This window comes from Dipodomys ordii, unplaced genomic scaffold (genome assembly GCF_000151885.1).
Source record: "Dipodomys ordii isolate 6190 unplaced genomic scaffold, Dord_2.0 Scaffold2, whole genome shotgun sequence".
Classification (NCBI taxonomy): domain Eukaryota; kingdom Metazoa; phylum Chordata; class Mammalia; order Rodentia; family Heteromyidae; genus Dipodomys; species Dipodomys ordii.
In genome coordinates this window covers 23,362,205-23,384,191 of record NW_012267218.1, presented here as the reverse complement: position 1 = coordinate 23,384,191, position 21,987 = coordinate 23,362,205, and the positions used below count along the sequence as shown (strand labels likewise).

Genomic DNA, 21,987 nt, shown 5'->3' with positions numbered 1-21,987 from the left:
GTATATGGAGCTGGATAACAGCACATAACAAGTCACATGTATGAAAAACAGAAAAAAAAAAAAAAACTGCCATCCTCTCCTGAGGTTATGATTGTTTGCCAGAATGTAAAGTCTCTTCAGTGTGTTTAGTTTGTTTGTCAGGGTTCATGTGTTTATAACCATAAAATGCACGAGTGGTAACAGATCAAAAGCCCAAATCCAGATGGGTGTGACAATGTATTTGACTAATCCCAGCACTGGAGGCCTAGGCTGGAGGAAAGCTTAAGGTCAGCCTTTACTACTCAAGACTGTCTGAGGGGAAACAAGGAAAACAACAAAAAGGCTGAAATCCATTATACAGAAGAAATTTGGTGGGAGTTAACTATCCTAGATATGTAATAAGATGCACATCTTGAAGAAGTCTGCTGCTGGGAAACTTTATCCAAAGGGGATTGTTATTATCAATGCTTTAAAAACTTCTTTATTCTAGTCCAGGCAGGAAAATCCATGAGACTTTTTATCTCCAATTCACCACCAGAAAACGGGAAGTGGCGCTCTGACTCAAAGTGGAAGAGCACTAGCCTTGAGCTGAAGAGCTCAGGGATAGGGTCCAGGCCCAGAGTTCAATCCCCAGAACTGCCTCCCCCCCAAACAATAACAACAACAAACAACAACAACCTTTCTTTATCATTATCAAGTTAAACCTAGGCAGGTGTTCCTTCAGTGTTTTGAAATGCTTTTATTGAATCTCACTTTTACAATTGTGTACACTTAAACACAGCATCACATTTCTCATTTGAAACTGTCCATAAAGAGGTATCTGAACACTGAAATTAGGATGATTAGCTTCTATTGTAAGTGTGGGTAGACATAGCTACTCCTCTGAAAAGGCTGCTTTTGTTTCTGGTCTCAGGACGCTTGTGAGCTTTCATTTATTTATCTATTACACTACTAAGGATCACCTTTTGTTTACAACAATCTTTTGTTTCTACCAGTGTAAAGTGTATTCATATTTTAAAGTGAGCCAATCATGCCGGGCGCTGGTGGCTCACGCCTGTAATCCTAGCTACTCAGGAGGCTGAGATCTGAGGATCACGGTTCAAAGCCAGCCCGGGCAGGAGAGACCATGAGACTCCTATCTCCAATAAACCACCTGAAAACCGGAAGTGGCGCTGTAGCTCAAATGGTAGAGCGCTCGCCTTGAACTGAAGAGCTGAGGGATAGTGCCCAGGCCCAGAGTTCAAGCCCCACGACCGACAAAAAAATAAATAAATAAAGTGAGCCAACCAGGGTGGCTCAGGATAGCTCTTTGCTCAGGCCTATATCCTATCTACTCAGGAGGCTAAGAGCTGAGGATTCGGCCCAGGCAAGAAAGCCCATGAGACTCTTAGCTTCAATAAACAAACTACTTGGAGAAAACTGGAAGTGGCTCAAGTGGTAGAGTGTTAGACTTGTACAACAAGCTCAGGGACAGTACCCAGGCCCTGAGAGTTCAAACCCCAGGACCAGCACAAAGAAAAAAAAAACAGAGGCTAAGGAGCAGTTACTTACATGCTTAACCTTGGGTTATATCCCTAGCATTGCAAAAATAAAACAGTATAAGTAATCATTGCTTTAAATGAACAAAAACAATGAAAAAAATAAGAATTTATTTTATTTCTCCCTAATCTCTGTAAATACGCAGTTTAACAGAACAGAGGTGGATTCTCCTGTCTTTTAGAGTGCCTCTGTTTTGATATGTTATTTTGTGAAAGTGAATGAAGAGGTGGAGAAGGGAAAGATGTATTGATGGCTTTTTTTTTTTCCAGTGGACTTTCTTTTTCTTTTTGCCAATCCTGGGGCTTGAACTCAGGATCTGAATGCTGTCCCTGAGCTTCTTTTGCTCAAGGCTAGTACTCTACCACTAGAGCCACTTCTGGCTTTTTCTGTGTGGTTCGGAGGAATCGAACTCAGGACTTCATGCATGCTAGGCAAGCACTCTACCACTAAGCCACATTTCCAGCCCCTCTGGATTTTCTCTGAGATTATGAAACTGAACAAGCAATAGACTTGTAAAAGGTTAGTTATAATGTGGGATTTGAGTGTACATTTAGTTCCAGCTCTGGGAAGGCTGAGGAAGAAGGATTAGTTCAAAACTAACCTGAGCTATGTAGAAGACTCTGTCTAAGGAAAATAAAAACTAATATTCATGAGGTTTTGTTTTGCTTTTGGCCAGTCCTGGTGCTTGAACTCAGAGCCTGGGTATATCCCTAAGCTTCTTTTTGTTCAAGGTTAGTGCTCTACCACTTAAACTGCAAATCTAGTTCCAGCTTTTTTGTGTGTTTTATTGACCTTAAGGTCCGCCTGGGCTGTCTTTGAACCACTATTCTCAGATTTCAGCCTCCTGAGTGGCCACCAGTAGCCACAGGTGTGAGCCACCAGTGCCTGGCTCATGAGATTTTTTTATTTTAATTTTTTTAGTTTTTGTGCCTACTTTTTTGTTATTTATTTGCTGAGATACAATCTCCATGTATAACCTCAGGTTGGCCTTGAACTCAATCTTCTGCCTCCCCCGTGCCAGGTTTACAAAGCCTGTGCCACTACATACAGCTTTTTCTTTTGTGCTGCTACTGGGCACCTGCCCCTTAGCTTTTTTTTTTTTTCCCCCCTCAAGGCTGGTGCTTTTTGGTGGTTAATTAGAGATAAGAGTCTGATGGACTTCCCTGCCTGAGCTTGGTTCAAACCATGATTCTCAAATCTCAGCCTCCTGAGGAACTAGGATTACAAGTGTGAGCCTCTGGTGCCTAGTTCCTTTTATACTGTGAATGGATCTTTTACCATTGTGAATAACCATATAATACTACCTGTTATTTGAGAAGTACAGTTCATTGAGTGATGTAGCAAGTAAGTCCATGGAAATGTGGAGTCACCACATTCAGTAATGTCATCATCGATCTCACCAGGGATTTGTCAGTATTGGGAAGCTATCAAGCTTACTGTAGTGGAAACAACCTTTTCTGAAAACTGATTGTTTTTCAGATGGGATCTAACTGTTCCCAGGTTGTGGACTCATGAGCTTGAAGCAACCTTTCCACTTTAGCTTCCTGAGTGTCTGAGACTGCAGCTGCATGCAAATGTGCCTACTTTCCTAATTCAGAATTTCAAATGAAACTTCCAAATTTCTCATGGGCAGCGAATACAGTTATCTTCCTTGAAGTGACAGGCTCACTTTATTCATTTTGGAGAAAATGTTTGTGTCAGTCTTTCTCTAAAGTGAAGATGGTATTCCATGCTAAAAGCAGCTAATTCATCACACATGCAAACAATGGTCCAACTGAGACATTCATCCTGCTCAGTATGCAGCCGGTGGCTCTGTGTGCTCTCCCAATACAGAGGAGACACTTAATGGTCATGATTGAGTAAAATAGATCATCTTCACTGTTCTAAGAACACACACTTTTCCCCTCCCCCTGCCACCCCCCTGTTTGCTTGTGAGGGTTTTGAACTCTAAGCCTTGCACTTGTTAAGCAGAGCCTCAACCCCTTGCCCTTTGTATGCTTTGTTATTTTTCTTGAGTTATTGCCTGGGCCTAGCCCCGGGCCATAAGGCCCTTATGTACAGGCTCCCAAATAGCTGGAGCCATGACCAGGTCCCCATAACATTTTGCCCCCCTCTCCAGGCTAACCTCCATCTGTGATCTACCTGATTTCCTTGGTAGCTGGGATGGTAGGAATGGGCCACTGCATCCAGTGTTAAGAACATTCTTTTTGTTGTGGGGAGGGGGGAGGAGGGAGCTTGAGCTGAGGGCCTTGGCACTGTCCCTTAGCTTTTTTCATTCAAGGCTAGTGCTCTACCTCTTGAACCATAGCTCTACTTCTGGCTTTTTGCTGGTTAAATAAAGTTAAGAGTCTCATGGACTTTCCTTCCTGGGCTGGTTTTGAACTGTGATCCTCAGTCTTAGCTTTCCTGACTAGCTAGGATTACGAATGTGAGCCACCCATGCCCAGCTAGGTTCAGTAAGTAACTGTATGTGTGTTTGTGTGTGTGCGTGTATGTGCAGGTGTGTCTATGTATATCTTCTCTGCATTATTTCTCTTAATGCCTATAGTGACTCTCTAAGGTAGGTTATATATGACTATTCTCATTTTACGTTAGATGAAGCAGAACCCTAGAGGTTAAGTTGCTGTTTGAGGCTAACATCAGAGCCAAGATTCAAAGCCAGGTTCCAGAGATGAGACCATCCTCTCCTTCATAACCCTGAGCACCTCAACAAACTCAAGAAGGCAGTTAGTTAGCCGTTACCTGCAATGGAGAAAGTGTAGGAGTGGACACGGCACCAATGCTGGGGGTGTGTGTATCATGCGGATACTTTATTCTGACCTCTGCCCTTTGCCCTTTCAGGATGACTTCTCGCGATGAGCTGATACAGCAGGTGCTACAGGAGCTGCAGGAAGCCGTGGACTCCCAGGGGCTGGAGGGTCTTGTGACTGCTGCCCTGGAGGCCAAGCGGGTCTTGTCTTCCTTCACCCTTCCCAGTGGCCGGAAGGAGAGCCTGGGGCTCCAAGTGCTGGAGGTAGATTCTGTGGCTCTGAGCCTGTACCCAGAAGATGCCCCCCGCAATATGCTGCCCCTGGTGTGCCAGGGTGGGGGCAGTCTGCTGTTTGAAGCGGCCAGCACGCTCCTGTGGGGGGACACGGGCCTCAGCCTGGAGCTGCGGGCCCGCACTGTGGTGGAGATGCTGCTCCACAGGCAGTATTACCTGCAGGGCATGATCGACTCCAAAGTGATGTTACAGGCCGTGCGCTACTCCCTGTGCTCAGAGGAGTCCCCCGAGATGACCAGCCTGCCTCCTGCCACACTGGAGGCCATCTTCGATGCAGATGTCAAGGCCACCTGCTTCCCCAGCAGTTTCTCCAACGTGTGGCATTTGTACGCCCTGGCCTCTGTCCTTCAGCGCAACATCTACTCTATCTACCCCATGCGCAACCTCAAAATCCGACCTTACTTTAACCGGGTCATCCGACCACGCCGCTGCGGCCACATGCCGGCCACGCTGCACATCATGTGGGCTGGCCAGCCCCTCACCAGCCATCTCTTCCGCCATCAGTACTTTGCCCCCGTGGTGGGACTGGAGGAGGTGGAGGTGGATGGTGCTCCTCACCCTGCGCCCGGTCCTCCCTCGCTGGCCCAGCTGCCACCACCAGCCAAGACCCTGGAACTGCTCACCTATCAGCCTGGCCTCAGCTACTCTCACCTGGGGGAGCACCACCATGTCACCAAGAGCACCTTCTACCGCTGGCGCCGGCAGTCCCAGGAGCACCGGCAGAAGGTGGCCACCCGCTTTTCGGCCAAGCACTTCTTACAGGACAGTTTCCATCGGGCCGGGTGCCTCGTGCCTCTGCAGCAGTTCCTCCAGATGTTCCCCGAGATCTCCCGCTCTACCTACTATGCCTGGAAGCATGAGCTGCTGGGCTCAGCTGCAGACCCTGCCCTGGACCCTGTTCCTAGGGAGGTGACAGCCATGGCAAAGTTGCTAGGGGAGAAAGCCACCAAGGGGCCAGGGTGCTCTCCACCCGCCGGGTCCAGCCCAGGAATGGTCTTAATGCAGCAGGCCAAGTCCTACCTGGAGCGTTGCATCGCCCTGAACACAATGGTGCCCTATCGCTGCTTCAAAAGCAGGTTCCCTGGCATCTCCAGATCCACCTACTACAACTGGCGGCGGAAGGCCCTCCGGAAGAACCCCAGCTTCAAGCCAGAACCGCTTGTGGAAGTCCCCCTGGCTCCCCAACCAGTGTCTGTGGGGAAAGAGACTCTGCCCCCTTGGAAGGATGAGGTGGCAGAGACGGTGGAAAAAGCCACAGATCAGGGCCCCCCTGCTCCCCGAGAGCTCCCGTCCCCCTGGAGGTCCCTGTCACGTTGGCAGAAACGCCTGCGCGTGGCTGCCCGCAAGCAGGTGCTGAGTGGGTATCTGCCCTTCTGTCGCTTCCGTCTCCGTTACCCTCATCTGGCACCCTCTACCTTTTGGGTCTGGAAGAGTCTTGCCCGGGGCTGGCCCAGAGCCCTGGCCAAGCCCCAGGTGCCAACTCCATGTGTGGGTACTGGGAAGCAGGAGGCCGAGGAGAAGCAGCAGGAGAAGGAGGCTGTTGGGAATGTGACCGCTGTGAAGGCCCTGCCCGGAGGAACCCCGGCAGTGGGGGCTTCCTTAGAAAAGGATCCAGAGGAAACTCAGGGAGGATGGCCTTCCAGAGAGGGCGCCATGGCCCCGGTTGAGCCCCATAGCCATTCCCTGTCCAGCCAGCCTGTGGTGGCAGCAGTGGGTGTGGAGAATAGCCAGTTGCTGGTGGTGGACGTCCCCACCACAACATTCAAGGCCCAGGCGAAGCTATTCTTGCAGAAGCGCTTCCAGTCCAAGAGCTTCCCCTCCTACAAGGAGTTCAGCGCCCTCTTCCCCCTCACTGCCCGCTCTACCTACTACATGTGGAAGCGAGCCCTTTATGAAGGCCTTACCCTTGTGGATGGCTGACTCCGTGGTGCTAAAAGGGGCTGAAAGCAAGAGGGCGGGGACTAGTTTGGGACTTGTTTCCGGGCTTGGCGACTGTGCCCTTTGGCTACAGTGACTTGGAGCGCATGCTTGTGTTATTTCCTGGCTCTAGGACAGAAAAGAGCCAGAAAATCAATCACCTGGTCTCCTGCTACAAGAGCACTGGTGTTGTCTTTGGTTGTTGGCTGGTTCTGTTTTTATAGTTGTGTTTTAGTTTCTTTGTTTTGATTCAAGCGGATTGCCTGGGCTCCCTCACCAGTGTGGGCAGCTGTATGTTTGGGTGAGGGGATAGAGAAAGATGGCTAGCTAAGGCTGCTTTCTACTTTTCCTGGGAAAGAGGAATATTCTAGCCATCTGTCCCATTAGGCAGAATACGCCTTCAGTTTCTTTGGGGAGTGGCACCCTCTACCAGATATTTTCAGAGGAACATTTTTGGTGCCAGTTTGGGTGGCAGGCTCAGCAAGAGGAACAGGGTTTAGAAAGAATGTCGATGGCCTAAAAGGAAAGCGGTGAGGCACACGAGATCGCAGGTTCAGGCCTGGTCCCTGCTGGGGGGTTGTGCTGAGCCTCTTCTCAAAGTCTGATCTTTAAGAGGCACAAAGTGGGCAGGAAGAGACTGAGTTTGCATTTTCTAAGAGTAAAGTTGGAAACCAAACCAAACAAAACCAAAGAAATAAAAGCAATACATTCCTCATAACCTGTGGTGTTTGTTTTTGTTGGATGTGACTGTTGGTTCGCATAGTCCTCTTTGGCAAATGGAGACTGAGTGCCCATTTCTGTCTTAATGAAATGAGATGGGCTCACAACTAGGGCTTGGGGAGCAGAAGGAATTACATTGGGGTCTAGGCCTTGACTTGGATCTAGAAGTGACAGCTAAGGACATGGAGAGTCCTTTCTGATAGGAGAGCCCACGAATACCGTGTATGCTCAAGGCCAGGCCTGCACTAAGGTTCCTATGCCAGGTATTTAATTTAGTTCTTGCTATGAGCTTAGGCGAGGCCCAGTCAGACAAAGAAACCACACCCCACCTCACCACGTTTAATTTGTATGTTCTGTCTGTAGGAACTGAGTTCTTCTGGGGCTTGAACAAAGGGATCAGGTGCCGTCCCTGAACTTTTGTGCTGAGGGCTAGCATCCTACCACTTGAATTACAATTCCACTTCCATCTTTTTTTGGTGATTAATGGGAAGTAAGAGTGTCATGGACTTTTCTACCAGACTGGTTTCGCACTGTGATCCTCAGATCTCAGCCTCCTGAGTAGCTAGGATTATAGGTGTGAGCCACTGGGATCCAGCTTGAGAGTCACTTTTTTTTTTGTCTGTCGTGGGGCTTGAACTCTGGGCCTGGGCACTATTCCTGAGCTCTTTAGCTCAAGGCCAGTGCTCTACCACTGGAGCCACAGCACCACTATTAGTTTTCTGAGTGGTTTATTGGAGATTAGAGTCTCATGGACTTTCCTGCCCAGGCTGGCTTTGAACCACAATCCTCAGATCTCAGCCTCTTGATAGCTAGGATTACAGGTGTGAGCCACCAGCACCCAGTTTCACTATTTTGTTTTGTTTTGTTTTGTTTGTTGGTCATGGGGCTTGAACTCAAGGAATGGGTGCTGGCCCTCAGCTTTTTGCTCAAGGCTAGCTCTACCACTTTAAGCCACAGCTCCACATCCTGATTTAGGTGGTTAACTGGAGATAAGAGTCTCATTGTCTAGAGCTGGTTTTGAACTGTGGTCCTTAGATCTCAGCTTCCTGAGTAGCCAGGATTATACTCATGAGCCACCAGCACCCAGCTTCAGAGAGTCACTATTACTCTTTTTTGATTTTTTTTTTTTTTTTTTGTCGGTCATGGGGCCTGAACTCTGGGCCTGGGCGCTGTCCCTCAGCTCTTCAGCTCAAGGCGAGCGCTCTACCACTTGAGCTACAGCGCCACTTCCGGTTTTCTGGTGGTTTATTGGAGATGGGAGTCTCATGGTCTCTCCTGCCCGGGCTGGCTTTGAACAGCAATCCTCAGATCTCAGCCTCCTGAGTAGCTAGGATTACAGGCGTGAGCCACCAGCGCCCGGCTATTACTCTTTTTTGTTCTCTAGATGGTTCATATTCCACTTCTGATATTTTTCTTATTTGCTTATTTACTATCACCTCTTCTTTACCCTTCCTTATCAGACAGAAATAGGCCTTGAGAAAAGTAGAGTCCCTCCACCCTGCCTTTTTTCCCCCCTGACATGCTTACAATACTGTATTTCCAAGCAGGTGGATTAGCTCCTGGCACATAGCGGATCCTCTGCTTTTTTTCTTTGAGTGTGTGTGTGTGTGTGTGTGTGTGTGTGTGTGTGTGTGTGTGTGTGTATAAGCACATGCATGCTGGTACTGGGGCTTGAACACAGCCAGAGTGCTATCCCTTAGCTTTTTTTCACTGAAGACTGGTGTTCTATCACTTGAGCCACAACTCTACTTCTGGCTTTTTGCTGATTAACTGGCTTTTAACTAGGATCCTTAGGTTTCAGCCTCCTGAGTGGTTAGTTTTACAGGTGTGAGCCACTAGTGCCCAGCTAGTAAGTGCGTTTATCTCTTCCTCCTTTGTGTATGCGTGTGTATGTGTGTGTGCCAGCATTGCAGCTTGAACTCAGGGCCTTACTCTCTTGCTTAGCCTTTTCACTCTCAAGTCTAGTGCTCTACCACTTTAGTTCTACCTCTAGTTCTGGCATTTTGCTGGCTAAGTGGAGATGAGTCTCTTGGATTTGTCTGCTCAAGCTGGGCTCTTAACTATGATCCTTAGATCTCATCCTCCTGTAGTAGCTGGGATCACAGATGTGAGTCATAGGTGCCCAACATTGAGATTTGGCTTCTATCAAACCTAATCAGTCTTACTTCCTGAATATTTCTCAGACCATTTCCCCCTCCATCCTTCACAGCCACCCTGTAATCTATGCCAGCAGCTGCTCTCATCTTTGATACTGAAATGATTTTCAAATTGAATCTGCTTCCTCTCAGATTATCCTGTTGCTTTCTCCTGACAAAGACCAGAAGGATCTTACTAACACCTTCCTCTTATTCTGCTGGATTTCTCTTTCCCTTAGCACAAAATTCAAACTTAATGAGGCCCACCTAGTCTAACCCCTACCCTCTTCTCATTTCTTCTAGACCTTTCTCCATATCGCACCCACCTCCTCCCCTAGCACTTAACCCAGGGCATTGTTGATTCTGTCTCATGATCTGGATTTAGCTCTAGAGTCTCCACTGAAGCCCTACTGCTCATTTAATTTAAGGTTGTGAAGAGGTTTGGCCAGCTGTAATCCTAGCTACTCAGGAGGCTGAGAGCTGAGGATCACAGTTCAAAGCCACTCTAGGCAGGAAAGTGCGTGAGACTCTTATCTCCAATTAACCACCAGAAAACTGGAAGTGGCACTGTGACTCAAGTGGTAGAGTGCTAGACTTGAACTGAAGAACTCAGGGACAGGGCCCAGGCCCAGAGTTCAAGCCCCTTGACCACCAACAACAAAAAAGTTTGACCAAGGGGTGTTCCTATTTGGCTGTGATGGCAATGTATGGCCAGCAGGTGGCAATCTGGTGCAGCAAAAAGTTTATTGGTTCCCAGTAGGCCCAGAACAGCTTATTTAAAATTTCTTTCTCCTTTGGGTATGAGAGTGCAGTCCCAACCTGCCTCATAAAAAACCATATTGAAGCGGGGGGGGGGGGGGGGTGGCTCATGCTGCAATCCTACCCAAGAAGCTGAGATCTGAAGATTCCAGTTTGAAACCAACCTGGGCAGGAAAGGCCATGAGACTCTTATCTCTAATGAATCACAGAAAAAGCCAGAAGTGTTACTGAGGCTGAAGTGGTAGAACGATAGCTTTGAGCACAAAGAGGCTCAGGGACAGTGCCCAGGCCCAGTGTTCAAGCCCAGGGCCGTCGCCCTCCTTCCCCCCACCCTAAAAAAAAAGCCTAATTGAGGCTCTATACTGCTTGCTCTCAGTCTTGCAATCAGCCAGATCCAGTCTTCTAATTTCTGGAGCAGAGGGGTCTAAAAAAAAAAAAGACCACATCTGGAGCTGGGTGTAGGTGGCTCACATCTGTAATCCTATTTACACAATAGGCTGAGATCTGAGGATCTCGGTTCAAAGTCACCCTGGGCAGGAAAGTTTGTGAGACTCATCTCCAGTAAACCACTCAGAAACAAATAAAAACAAAAACAAACAAAAAAACACGGAAGGAAGTGGTACTGTGGCTCAAGTGGTAGAGTGCTAGCCTTGAGCTGAAGAGCTGAGGGACAGTGCCCAAGCCCCACGACTGACAAAACCCCCAAAACAAATAAATCTGGGGCACAATACTAGTGTCTGTAATTCTAACTATTGAGGAGGCTGAGATGTGAGGATCATAGTTCAAAGCCTGCTTATGTAAGATAGTCCAGGACACTCTTATCTCCAAATAACTACCAGAAAACTGGAAGTGGAGCTGTGGCTCAAAGTGTTAGAGTGCTAGCCTTGAGCATGAAGATCTCAGGGACAGTGCACAGGCCTTGAGTTCAAGGCCATGACAGAAAGAGAAAGAATGAATGAAAGAAAGAGAGAGGGAAAGAGAAAGAAAGAAGGAAAAAAAAAAGAAAAACAATAAAAAACCTGGGGGCTGTGGATGCAACCCAATAGCAGAATACTTGCCTAGTATTCACAAATCCCTGAATTCTGATCCTAGCACTGCAGGGCAAAACATCTGGATCACCACACTGGGGACTGGATTCTAGAGCTCATCTAGATCTGCTGACTCCTACCTTTGACACTGCTGTAACTCACTTTCCTACCTGAAGATGTAGTTTTGTCAAGCCTGTGGTGTGGTTCCACTAAGAGCTATGTGGGTGTTGGGACCAGTAACCACACCTTCCCACTGGAGATCCTCCTATTGGAGTCCAATTCCTACTTTCTAGAGGGAGACTAATGGCCAAGGAGATGCATGCTCAGAGTTACTCTCCAAAGATGCTCCTGTATCAAGATGGAAAACTTTTTTTTTTTTGGTCAGGTCAACACTGAGCACTAAACCTATAGCAGAAAATCAAGCTGCTGGAAAAAAAAAATGGTATGTCAATATTTATTGATTCAAAAAGGGTTTTATAAGTAGGGTTAAATTATTCTTGTGCAGAAAAAGGCTGTTTTCATTTATAATCTGTTTGGAAGATGTGGCCATATTTGTCAAGAATGTTTCATACTAGCCGGGCGCTGGTGGCTCACGCCTGTAATCCTAGCTACTCAGGAGGCTGAGATCTGAGGATCGCGGTTCAAAGCCAGCCTGGGCAGGAGAGACCATGAGACTCTTATCTCCAATAAACCACCAGAAAACCGGAAGTGGCGCTGTAGCTCAAGTGGTAGAGCGCTGGCTTTGAGCTGAAGAGCTGAGGGACAGCGCCCAGGCCCAGAGTTCAAGCCCCACGACCCCATGACCAGCAAAAAAAAAAAAAAAAAGAATGTTTCATACTAATTGAGAAGTTGACATTTGTTGAATTTTTTTTTTTTTTGGATCCGGTCGTGGGGCCTGAACTCTGGTCCATGGCGCTGTCCCTCAGCTCTTCAGCTCAAGACTAGCGCTCTACCACTTGAGCCACAGCACCATTTCTGGCTTTTTCCTTTTTGCTTATTTGGTGCTGAGGAATCGAACCCAGGGCCTCAGGCATGCAAGGCAAGCACTCTATCACTGAGCCACCTTCCCAGCCCTGACATTTGTTGAAATTATTTGTACATTTTTTTTCTACATTTTCTGGCACCATTTTTTTTTTTTTTCATGGATGCCTACACAGGAAAACTTTCCAGGGCTGGGAATGTGGCTTAGTGGTGCTTGCCTAGCATGCATGAAGCCCTTAGTTTGTTTCCAGTACCATATACATAAAAAAGCCAAAAGTGGTGCTGTGATTCAAGTGATAGAGCACTAGCCTTGAGTTAAAGAAGTGCAGGGACAGTGTCCAGGTAGTGAGTTCAAGCCCCAGGACTGGCAAAAAAGAAAAAAGGAAGACATTCCAATGAAAAAGTGAATAAAAAAGGAAAACAGGCCATGTACCAGATGCTTACACCTGTAATCCTAGCTACTCAAGAGGCTCAGATCTGAGGAGTGAGACTCAAAGCCAGCCTGGGCAGGAAAGTCTATGAGACTCATCTCCAATTAAGCACCAGAAAACCAGAAGTGGCACCGTGGCTTGAATGGAAAAAGCACAGGGACAATGCCCAGCCCTGAGTTCAAATCCCACAACTGACCAAAAAACAAAGCATGAAATGGGAAGTGGAGCTGCGATTCAAGTGGTAGAAACTCAGGGTGGAGGGAAAAAAGGCTAAAGAAGAGTGAGAGATCCTGAGTTCAAACCCTAGGACGGGCACAAAAACACAAAAATTAAAAGAAGAAAAAGCAGAATGTGAGGTTCTATATGCCGTGACAACATTCTGTGTCACCAGGAGGTAATCAGTTCTAAAAATATTAAGTATAAAAGTTTCACTCGAAACAAAACAGGAAAACAAGTAGGTAGAACACAAGCAATTCTTTTCCTTATCACTCAGATTTCCCTTGGGGGGGGGGGCGGGGAAAGGTCCTGAATTCAGGGGAGATAATCTCCTCTACCATGATACATGAAGTTGCTCCTCCAATTATTTCACTCATCTGCCTGAGGTGTTGTGCAGTCCTGCTCACAGGAGGACATAGCAAGTAGAGCAGGCTCCTCTCCACCCATCTCTGGTAGGCCAGGGTTTAGGCTGTAAGCTTAGGAGATCTATTTGGCTTTAACGCTTGTTTTGCAACAGATCCATCCATGTGAACAAATGCAGGGGTAAGGTAAGGAAGCAGTGCTGGCTTTGTCTGGCCTCTCATAGCTCATCCCGACCATTCACCCAACCAAAGCTGCTCAGGGCCAAATCTTCTAAAAGGGTAGGCTCCCTATAAGTCTACAAGATGTGCCTGTGTACTTGCCTGATGCCGCTGGGTGGCTGAAGGGAGAGGTTCATTCAGGGACTGAAAATGTAATTCAGTAATAAAGTATTTGCCCGGGAATTGATCCCTAGCACCATAAGGAAAAAACAAAACAACAACAACAAAACCTATTTTGCTACTACACTGGAAACGGGCACCTGACACCAAGCAGTTGCTAGAAAGGACTGGGCAGGCTGAGAAGCAAAGCTTGGGACCTCCCAGGTAGCCTGCTCCAGCCCCACGCATGCGCTGTCTGCCCCCCTTCTCAGGGGAACCTGGTGTGATTTTCCTCCCCAGGAGTGACACCAGGCTTACCTGTAGGGTGTGCCTGGCAGGTTCTTAAGTATTCTCAGGGAAGAAAGAGGAGTAGAGGAACGTTTAGGGAGATGAGTAGGAGCAGAAAGTAGGTTTAATGATATAAAAAAATTTCCATGGAAAATGACTTTGAAAATAGCATGAAATCCGCTTAACTCTAATGGTGCTTTCATGCTAGGCAGAGAGAGCGAGCTAGAGGGATGGGGGCGGGAAGGGGAAGGAAAGGGGAACAAGCAGCCGGGAGGCTGGCAGAGGCTGCCCACAGCCTGGGATGGTCACTGGGGTGACAGTAGACAGGAAGGCTACAGAATCTCACACCAACTGCTCTCCACAGAAGCCCCCTAAGTTCAAAAGATGTCACACTAATTTTTCTACCTAGGCTGGCTTCAAACCATGATCTTCCCAATCTCAGCCAGCCTCCCAACTAGCTTGGATTTAGGGGTGTGAGCCAGTGGCACTTGGTTTTTGGTTCAAGGCCTGACCCTCTACCACTTGAGCCCCAGCTCCTCTTCTGGCTTTTAGCTGGTTAATTGGAGATAAGAAGGTTAGGGACTTTCTTTCCCAGGCTGGCTTTGAACCTCAATCCTCAGATCTCAGCTTCCTGAGTAGCTAGGATTACAGGTGTGAGCTACTGATGTCTGGCAATACTTGTGTGTGTGTGTGTGTGTGTGTGTGTTGGTTGTGGGTATTGAACTCTGGGCCTGGGCCCTGTCCCTAAGCTCTTCAGCTCAAAGCTGTCACTCTACCACTTGAGCCACAGTGCCACTTCCGGTTTTCTGGTGGTTAACTGAAGATAAAAGTCTCATGGATGTTCCTATCCAAGCTGGCTTTGAACCGTGATCCTCAGATCTCAGCCTCTCGAGTAGCTAGGATTACAGGTGTGAGCCACTGGTGCCCAATAACACTTTTGGTTTTAACGTTAGTTTCTTCTAAAATCCGGATCTTGTGATATATTATAAACTGCAACAGAGGGAGGCAATGGTGCCCAGGGCCTTGATGGATGGACCAGACATGGAGAGATGGAGAAAGTCTTCCTGGGTTGGAGCTGCAGCAAGCCTGGTTGGTGTGCAGGAGCAGGCATATCTCTGCTGAAGGAGCCTCTTACAACTCAGGGTGGTGAGGGGAGGAGGGACGTTAGGGGAGGAAGGGGCTGAGGATACAAGGCCTGGAGCTGGAAGCTCTAGAAAGATATTGATATAGCTATTTGGTCCCCTGTACTTTGAAGCCCAAATCTAATTTCCTGATTTCCTAGAAGTGAATTGGCCATGATGGAGTGTTTATATGACAGAAAGAGATAGATTCTACAAATCGGCCAGGTGATGCTCCTCCAGGTGGAAGGCCTCTGCTTCCGGCCTTGCACATCTCGCGCCGGCCAGTCCCCCCAGTCAGACACCAGCCCAGAGAAGCCTGATCCTACCACAGCTCTCCCCTTCACCACTTCCCTGCACTGTCTGCACGCATCCATCTGTCTGTCTGGCTTGGTAAGCAAGCCCTAGAAGTAGAAATACATCTCACTTGTTTGCTGCCTTTTCCTTCTGCTGAGACAGTGGCTGGCACATAGTAAGTTTAACTGAGTTTAACCTTCAGTTCCCTCTCCTCCCCCCACCAAAAAAAGGAAAGTCGGGTGCCCATGGCTCAAGCCTATACATTTGGGATTTCGATTAAACACAAATATTTCAGGCATACGTACATTTAGTAACTGTTCATTGTTACCTGAAATTCAAATATAACAACTATAGTTGGCATCTGCAAGTACTGCCATTGAGGAGAAACTGCGCATGCTGTGGATGTCTAACAGCTGGGTGCCAGTAGCTCACACTTGTAATCCTAGCTACTCAAGAGGCTAAGATCTGAGGATTGTGGCTTGAAGCCAGTCTGGGTAGGAAAGTCCATGAGACTCTTATCTCCAATTAACCACCAAAAGTGCCAGAAATGGAGCTGTGGCTCAAGTGGTAGAATGCTAGTCGAGCAAAAAAGCTCAAGGACACCATCCAGGCCCTGAATTCAAGCCTCAGTACTGGTGTGTGCGTGTGTGCATGTGTACATACACATGTATGTATACATGTATGTATCTGGCAGAGCTGGTGGTAGAGCACTTGCCTGGCACACGTAAGGCCCTGCATTCAACTCCAGCATCAAACAGTAGAGCTCCTCCACTATCCTGTGTCTCATCCTCCCCTGATCCCAAATCTGTATTTTGTCCTGGAACAATAGAGTAACAGCCAATTCTTACTTCCTAAGCAAAAGGTAACATTCCTGTAAGGTGTAAACATGGCCTAACATCTAATCACAGCCCCTAAAGACTCTTCTCTGGATCTTCAGGGATTGCTGAGAAGCAGAACCTCCAGGGTCTCTTTCTTATTTGGGTGATATTTGGGCTCATTTATTATTGCCTCTGGGTGGCAAGTATCTGGGAAGGGGAGGAGATGGGAAGGGCTCAGACCCACAGACTATAATGATGTGCAGCATTTATGTTGGAAGTCTGTACAGAGTAAAAGACTTAATTAAATTTAATTTAATTAATTTTAACCAAATTAAATGTGCCTAGGGGAGGGAGGTGGCTTCTAGATGGTGAAGAGAAGGAAGCTGGGTGCTGGAGGCTCATGCCTATAATCTTAGCTACTCAGGAGACTGAGATCCAAGGATTGTGGTTCAAATCCAGCCTGGGCAGAAAACTCTGTGAGACTCTATTTCCCAATAAACTACTCAGAAAAAGCTGGAAATGGCCCTGTGGCTCAAGTGGTAGAGTACTAACCTTAAGCACAAATAGACTCAGCTATTACACTCAGAACTATTGCCCTAGGACTGGCAAAAAAAAAAAAAAGGAGAAGAAAGAATTCCAAGAGGGAATAGGCATCAGAGGTTCAAAAACACCCCAAAGGAGTATCTCAAGCCTATATTCCCAGCTACTTGGGAAACAAAGACTGAAGGATGGAGGCTGATGACCAACCTGGGCATAAAAATTCTCCCATAACACTTAGAACAAGGGGAAGCAGAGTCTCACCCTATGCAAACCCAGGTGAGGTGGGCTGAAAATGTGACCAGGGCAGGTGATCTATAGACTAGAGATGCCTGTTGCAGTAGATTTCACAACCTGGGGTGACCTACAGTCCCTATTAGCCTGGAAGTTGTGTATAAAATTGTGTGTGTAGCTATACATTGGTGGCTCATGCATGTAATCCTAGCAACTCAGGAGGCTGAGATCTGAGAATCAGGGTTCAAAACAGCCTGGGTAGGAAAGTCTGTGCGACTCTTATCCCCAATAAACTATCAAAAAGCTGTAAATAGAGTTGTGGCTCAAGTGCCAACCTTGAGAAAAAAGGTAAAGGAGGGGCTGAGAAGGTAGCTCAGTGGTAGAGCACTTGCCTTGCATGCCTAAGGCCCTGGGTTCGATTCCTCAGTACCACATAAACAAAAAGAAAAAGAGCTGGAAGTGGCACTGTGGCTCAAGTGGTAGAGCGCTAGCCTTGAGCTGAAGAGCTGAGGGACAGTGCCCAGGCCCAGAGTTCAGGCCCCACGACAGGACTCCCTTCCCCCCAAAAAGGTAAAGGACAACACCCAGGTTCTGAGTTCAAGACCCAGTACTGGCATACACCCTCCCTCCCCCCCACCAAAAAAAAAGGAGTCTTTGTAGGTCGGCATTTTTCTGGGAAAAATCTACAGCAATCAGAAAATTCTCAAAGGGATTTGTGTCCCCAAAGATATCAAGATTGGAGTTCATTGTTAGCTGGGTACTGATGGCTCAAACTTGTAATCTTAGCTTCTCAAAAGGCTGAGTTCTGAGGATTGCAGTTTGAAGCCAAGCCTGGGCAGAAAAGTCCATGAGACCCTTATATCCAATTAACCACCAAAAAGCCAGAAGTGGAGCTGTGGCTTAAGGGGTACAAGGCTAGCCTTGAGTGAAAAAGCTAAAGAATAGTGCCCAGGCCCTGAGTTCAAACTCTAAGACCCAAATAAACAAAAGTTCATTGTTGCTGGGTGTGGTGATTCATGCCTCTAATCCTAGCATTTTAGGAGGTGGAAGTAGGAAGGTGGAAAGTTCTAGACCAGCCTGGACTACATAGTGTTCTGAGAACTTGTCTTATGAAAGAGTGAGGAAAAGGGGAAGATAGAAGGAAGAAAAACCAAGGAAGGAAGGAAGCAAGCAAGGAAGGAAAGGGCAAAATTTTGTATTGTCTGTCAGCAAAAGTAGGCCCAACGCCTCTCCATTCCCCCACAAGTACTGTTGGATTCCTGAGCCTCCAGTTCTCTGGGGGTGTCTATCCTACAGGAGCCCCCAGCACTTCTCACCATGGCTCTGCCTGTGTGACACTGTCTGATTTATCTGTGGCATCTGAGTCTTCTCATAGACTTGCATCCATCGCCTCCTCCAACTCCAGCTTTGCTCTCTCGTGTTCCATACTTTCCCTCTCCTGAAGCAGTTCTCAAATGTCACTGATGAGTGATGAGCAAAGTCCCCAGTGCTAAATTTGGAGTCACCTCAGGGTATCTCCTCTTCCCCTTCCTCCTCCGGCTCCACTCCCTTCTTCTAACCCTCCTCCTCCTCTCTCCTCCTTTCCCTTCCCTCTTCTCTTTCTCTTCTGCAAAGTTGGCCTCTTGACTTCCCACTATTCCTTGTTTGTCCTTCTTCCTGACTTGTGAGTGTTTCTTTATGTTTTAATGGTGAGTTTAAAAACAAACAGGTAATACATGGAACACAAGGGAAAGAAATCAAACAGAATGATAGAGCAGCAGAGCAGAGTGGCAGCTGCTTCTGCTCCCTGGGTGTCAGCGCCCCCAAGGCGCTCCCCCAGGAGCCACGGTGCCCACTGTGCTTTGGAGTCCTTCCGGAGCTGTACCTGCTGGTATAGTAGCACGGGACTGCAAGAGTGTGTATTGAAATTCAGATTTCAGCGACTTGGGATATGGCTCAGGTGGTAGAGAACTTCAATGAGTGAAAGCGTCGGATACCAAGTTCTAGTCCAGGTCTCAGACCAAACAAACCCAAAACAAACAACATCAAAAACCAAAACAGAGTCTTATTACTTGGAGATGCTTTGAGCTGAGAAGGTGGTCAGAATTCACTGGGGCTAGTGAACATGGGCTGAGAAACCATAGCTCCCAGACTTCCCATGCTCTTTGGTCCTTAGGGACCCTGATTAGAACCTCAATTAGGAACGGGACTTTTCACTTTATGGAGGGGGGAGCAGGGTTCTGGGAAGGAGGGGACTGTTGGTACATATCTTAGTCAAATGAAATTTAGTCAGTTTTTTTTAAGTATATATTGATTGTACAAAGGATTTTCACAATGGATTCACATGAGCTTATCATTACATTTTATTCAGAGTTTCTCTCTCTCTCTCTTTCTTTGTAGGCCATGAGGTTTGAACTCTGGGTCTGGGTGCTGTCCCTCAGCTCTTCAGCTCAAGGTGAGAGAGAGCTCTACTACTTGAGCCCGAGCTCTACTTCCAGTTTTCTGGTGGTTTACTGGAGATGAGAGTTTCACAGACTTTCCTGCCTGGGCTGGCTTTGAACCTCGATCCTCAGATCTCCACCTCCTGAGTAGCAAGGATTACAGGCATGAGCCACTGGCGCCCAGCTTCAGAGTAATCTTTCTTTCTCTTTCCCTGTCCCCTCATCCCCCTATCTAACAGCCTTCAGTGAGGTTTTTTACACCATTTTTATACAGATGTAATGTATTTCAATATTATTATTATTATCATTCCCTTTCCCTCTCCTACTCCCCACCATCCCCCAGACAGTTACAATGATGTTCTCTCTGTATATTTATGTATATATGTATTCATGTATATGTGTGTCCTTTAGGTCTACATTCCACAGAAAAACAAAAATATACCATATTTGGCTTTTTGAGCTTTGCTTGCTTTACTCAGCATGGTGATTTCCAGTTCTACCCATTTTTCTGCAAATGACATAATTTATTTTTTTCTTCATGGCTGAATAATTGTGTATGTATATATATTTTCCTTAGCCTTTCATTGTTGAGTACATGGCCTGTATCCAGCAAATCTTGGATTGTGTGTGTGTGTGTGTGTGTGTGTGTACTGGGTCTTCAACTCACGCTCTCTCAATCTTGCTGGGCTTTTATGCTCAAGGCTGGTGCTCTGGCACTTGAGCCACATCTCCAATTCCACCTTTTTGCTGGTTAACTGGAGATAATAGTCTCATAGACCTTCCTGCCTGGACCCACTGTGAACTGGGATCCTCAGATCTCAACCTCCTAAGTAGTTAAGATTATAGGAATGAACCACCAGTGCACAGCTTTTTTTTTTTTTTTTTAAGGCAAGGGTCTTCTATTTAGCATTGGTTGACCTCAAACATCATCCTACTGCCTCAGCTTCTGAGTGATAGAACTACAGGTGTTGCCACTACATCTGGCTCTGATTTTATACTAGAATAATAGTAAGAAGGGGCTTTCAAGGTATCCCAGCTGGAAGATAGCCAGAGTCTAGGTTTCATTCACAGAACAGATCTTTATTATGAACCTACCATATTCATTTCTGTTCTAAGCACTGAAGATTCCTCTGCAAAGAAGATCCAGCCAGGTGCTGGTGGCTCACGCCTATAAGCAGCTACTCAGGAGGCTGAGAGCTGAGGATTGCATTCAAAGTCAGCCAACTGGCAAAGTCCATGAGATTCTTTGTTTTTTTTTTTTTTTGGGGGTCCGGTCATGGGGCCTGAACTCTGGGCCTGGGCGCTGTCCCTCAGCTCTTCAGCTCAAGGCTAGCACTCTACCACTTGAGCCACAGCGCCATTTCCGGCTTTTTTCTTTTTGCTTATGTGGTGCTGAAGAATCGAACCCAGGGCCTCAGGCATGCAAGGCAAGCGCTCTACCACTGAGCCACCTTCCCAGCCCCATCCATGAGATTCTTTTTTTTTTTTGCCAGTCATGGGGCCTGAACTCTGGGTCTGGGTGCTGTTCCTCAGCTTTTCAGCTCAAGACTAGCGCTCTACCACTTGAGCCACAGCGCCACTTCTGGCTTTTTCTGCTTATGTGGTGCTGAGGAATCGAACCCAGGGCCTCATGCATGCAAGGCAAGCACTCTACCACTGAGCCACCTTCCCAGCCCCCATCTATGAGATTCTTATCTCTAATTAACAGAAAATTGGAAGTGGTACTGTGGCTCAAAGTGGTAGAGCCCTATCTTTGAGCAAAAGAGCTCAGGGACAGTACCCAGGTCCTGAGTTTTTTTTTTTTTTTTTTGTCAGTCATGGGGCTTGAACTCTGGGCCTGGGCACTGTCCCTCAGCTCTTTAGCGCAAGGCGAGCGCTCTCCCACTTGAGCTACAGTGCCACTTCCGGTTTTCTGGTGGTTTATTGGAGATAGGAGTCTCACGGTCTCTCTTGCCCGGGCTGGCTTTGAACCGAGATCCTCAGATCTCAGCCTCCTGAGTAGCTAGGATTACAGGCGTGAGCCACCAGCGCCCAGCTTCTGAGTTTTTTTTAAAAAAAGGTCAAGAAACTTTTTCTCATGGAATTTACATTCAGAAGAGGGAAGACTGACCCACACAGAGCACAGAGGGACAGAGCTAGGATGAAAGTTAAAACTGGGGCTGGTAGAGTTGGAGCAACTGTTTAAGCCATCTTAGCCTATTTGGCTGGGCTCACTTTTATAATTCTAGTTACTCAGGAGGCTGAGATCTGGGGATAATGGTTCAAAACCAGTTCTAGCAGGAAAGTCTGTGACACTTTTATCTCCAGTTAACTACCCAAAAGCCAGAAAGTAGTAGAGCACCTAGCCTTAATCAAAGAGCTCAGCCTATGTGCATCTGATCAAGCAAAATGAGCTCCTGGGAATGAACACAAGAGGGGTTTTTCTTCTTTGCTGTTTTGTTTTCTTTTTGTTCTGTTTGTTTGTTTATCTGTCTTTGGGAGAATAAGGGGAAGCACAGAAATGGAGGGACAAAGGTAAATAAATGCAGCAAGGACACTCACTGGACACTTTATTGAAACTGAACTATACAATTTGTGGGTAGGAATGGGAGGGAAAAACTGTGAGAGATGGAGGGAAGGGGTTATGTCAAAAAAGAAACATACTTAGGGCTGGGAAGGTGGCTCAGTGGTAGAGTGCTTGTCTTGCATGCCTGAGGCCCTGGGTTCGATTCCTCAGCACCCCATAAGCAAAAAGAAAAAAAGCCGGAAGTGGCGCTGTGGCTCAAGTGGTTAGAGCGCTAGCCTTGAGCTGAAGAGCTGAGGGACAGCATCCAAGCCCAGAGTTCAGGCCCCACGACTGGATCAAAA

The 21,987-nt window shown here is 47.2% G+C and overlaps 1 protein-coding gene across 1 annotated transcript; it reads left to right on the top strand.

The window, feature by feature from the left end:
* Positions 1–4,360: 4,360 nt before the first annotated feature.
* On the top strand, positions 4,361–6,481 carry Vrtn (vertebrae development associated). The gene has a single exon (XM_013015045.1). It carries the CDS (start codon positions 4,361–4,363, stop codon positions 6,479–6,481), a length of 2,121 nt encoding a protein of 706 aa, XP_012870499.1.
* Positions 6,482–21,987: the final 15,506 nt, after the last annotated feature.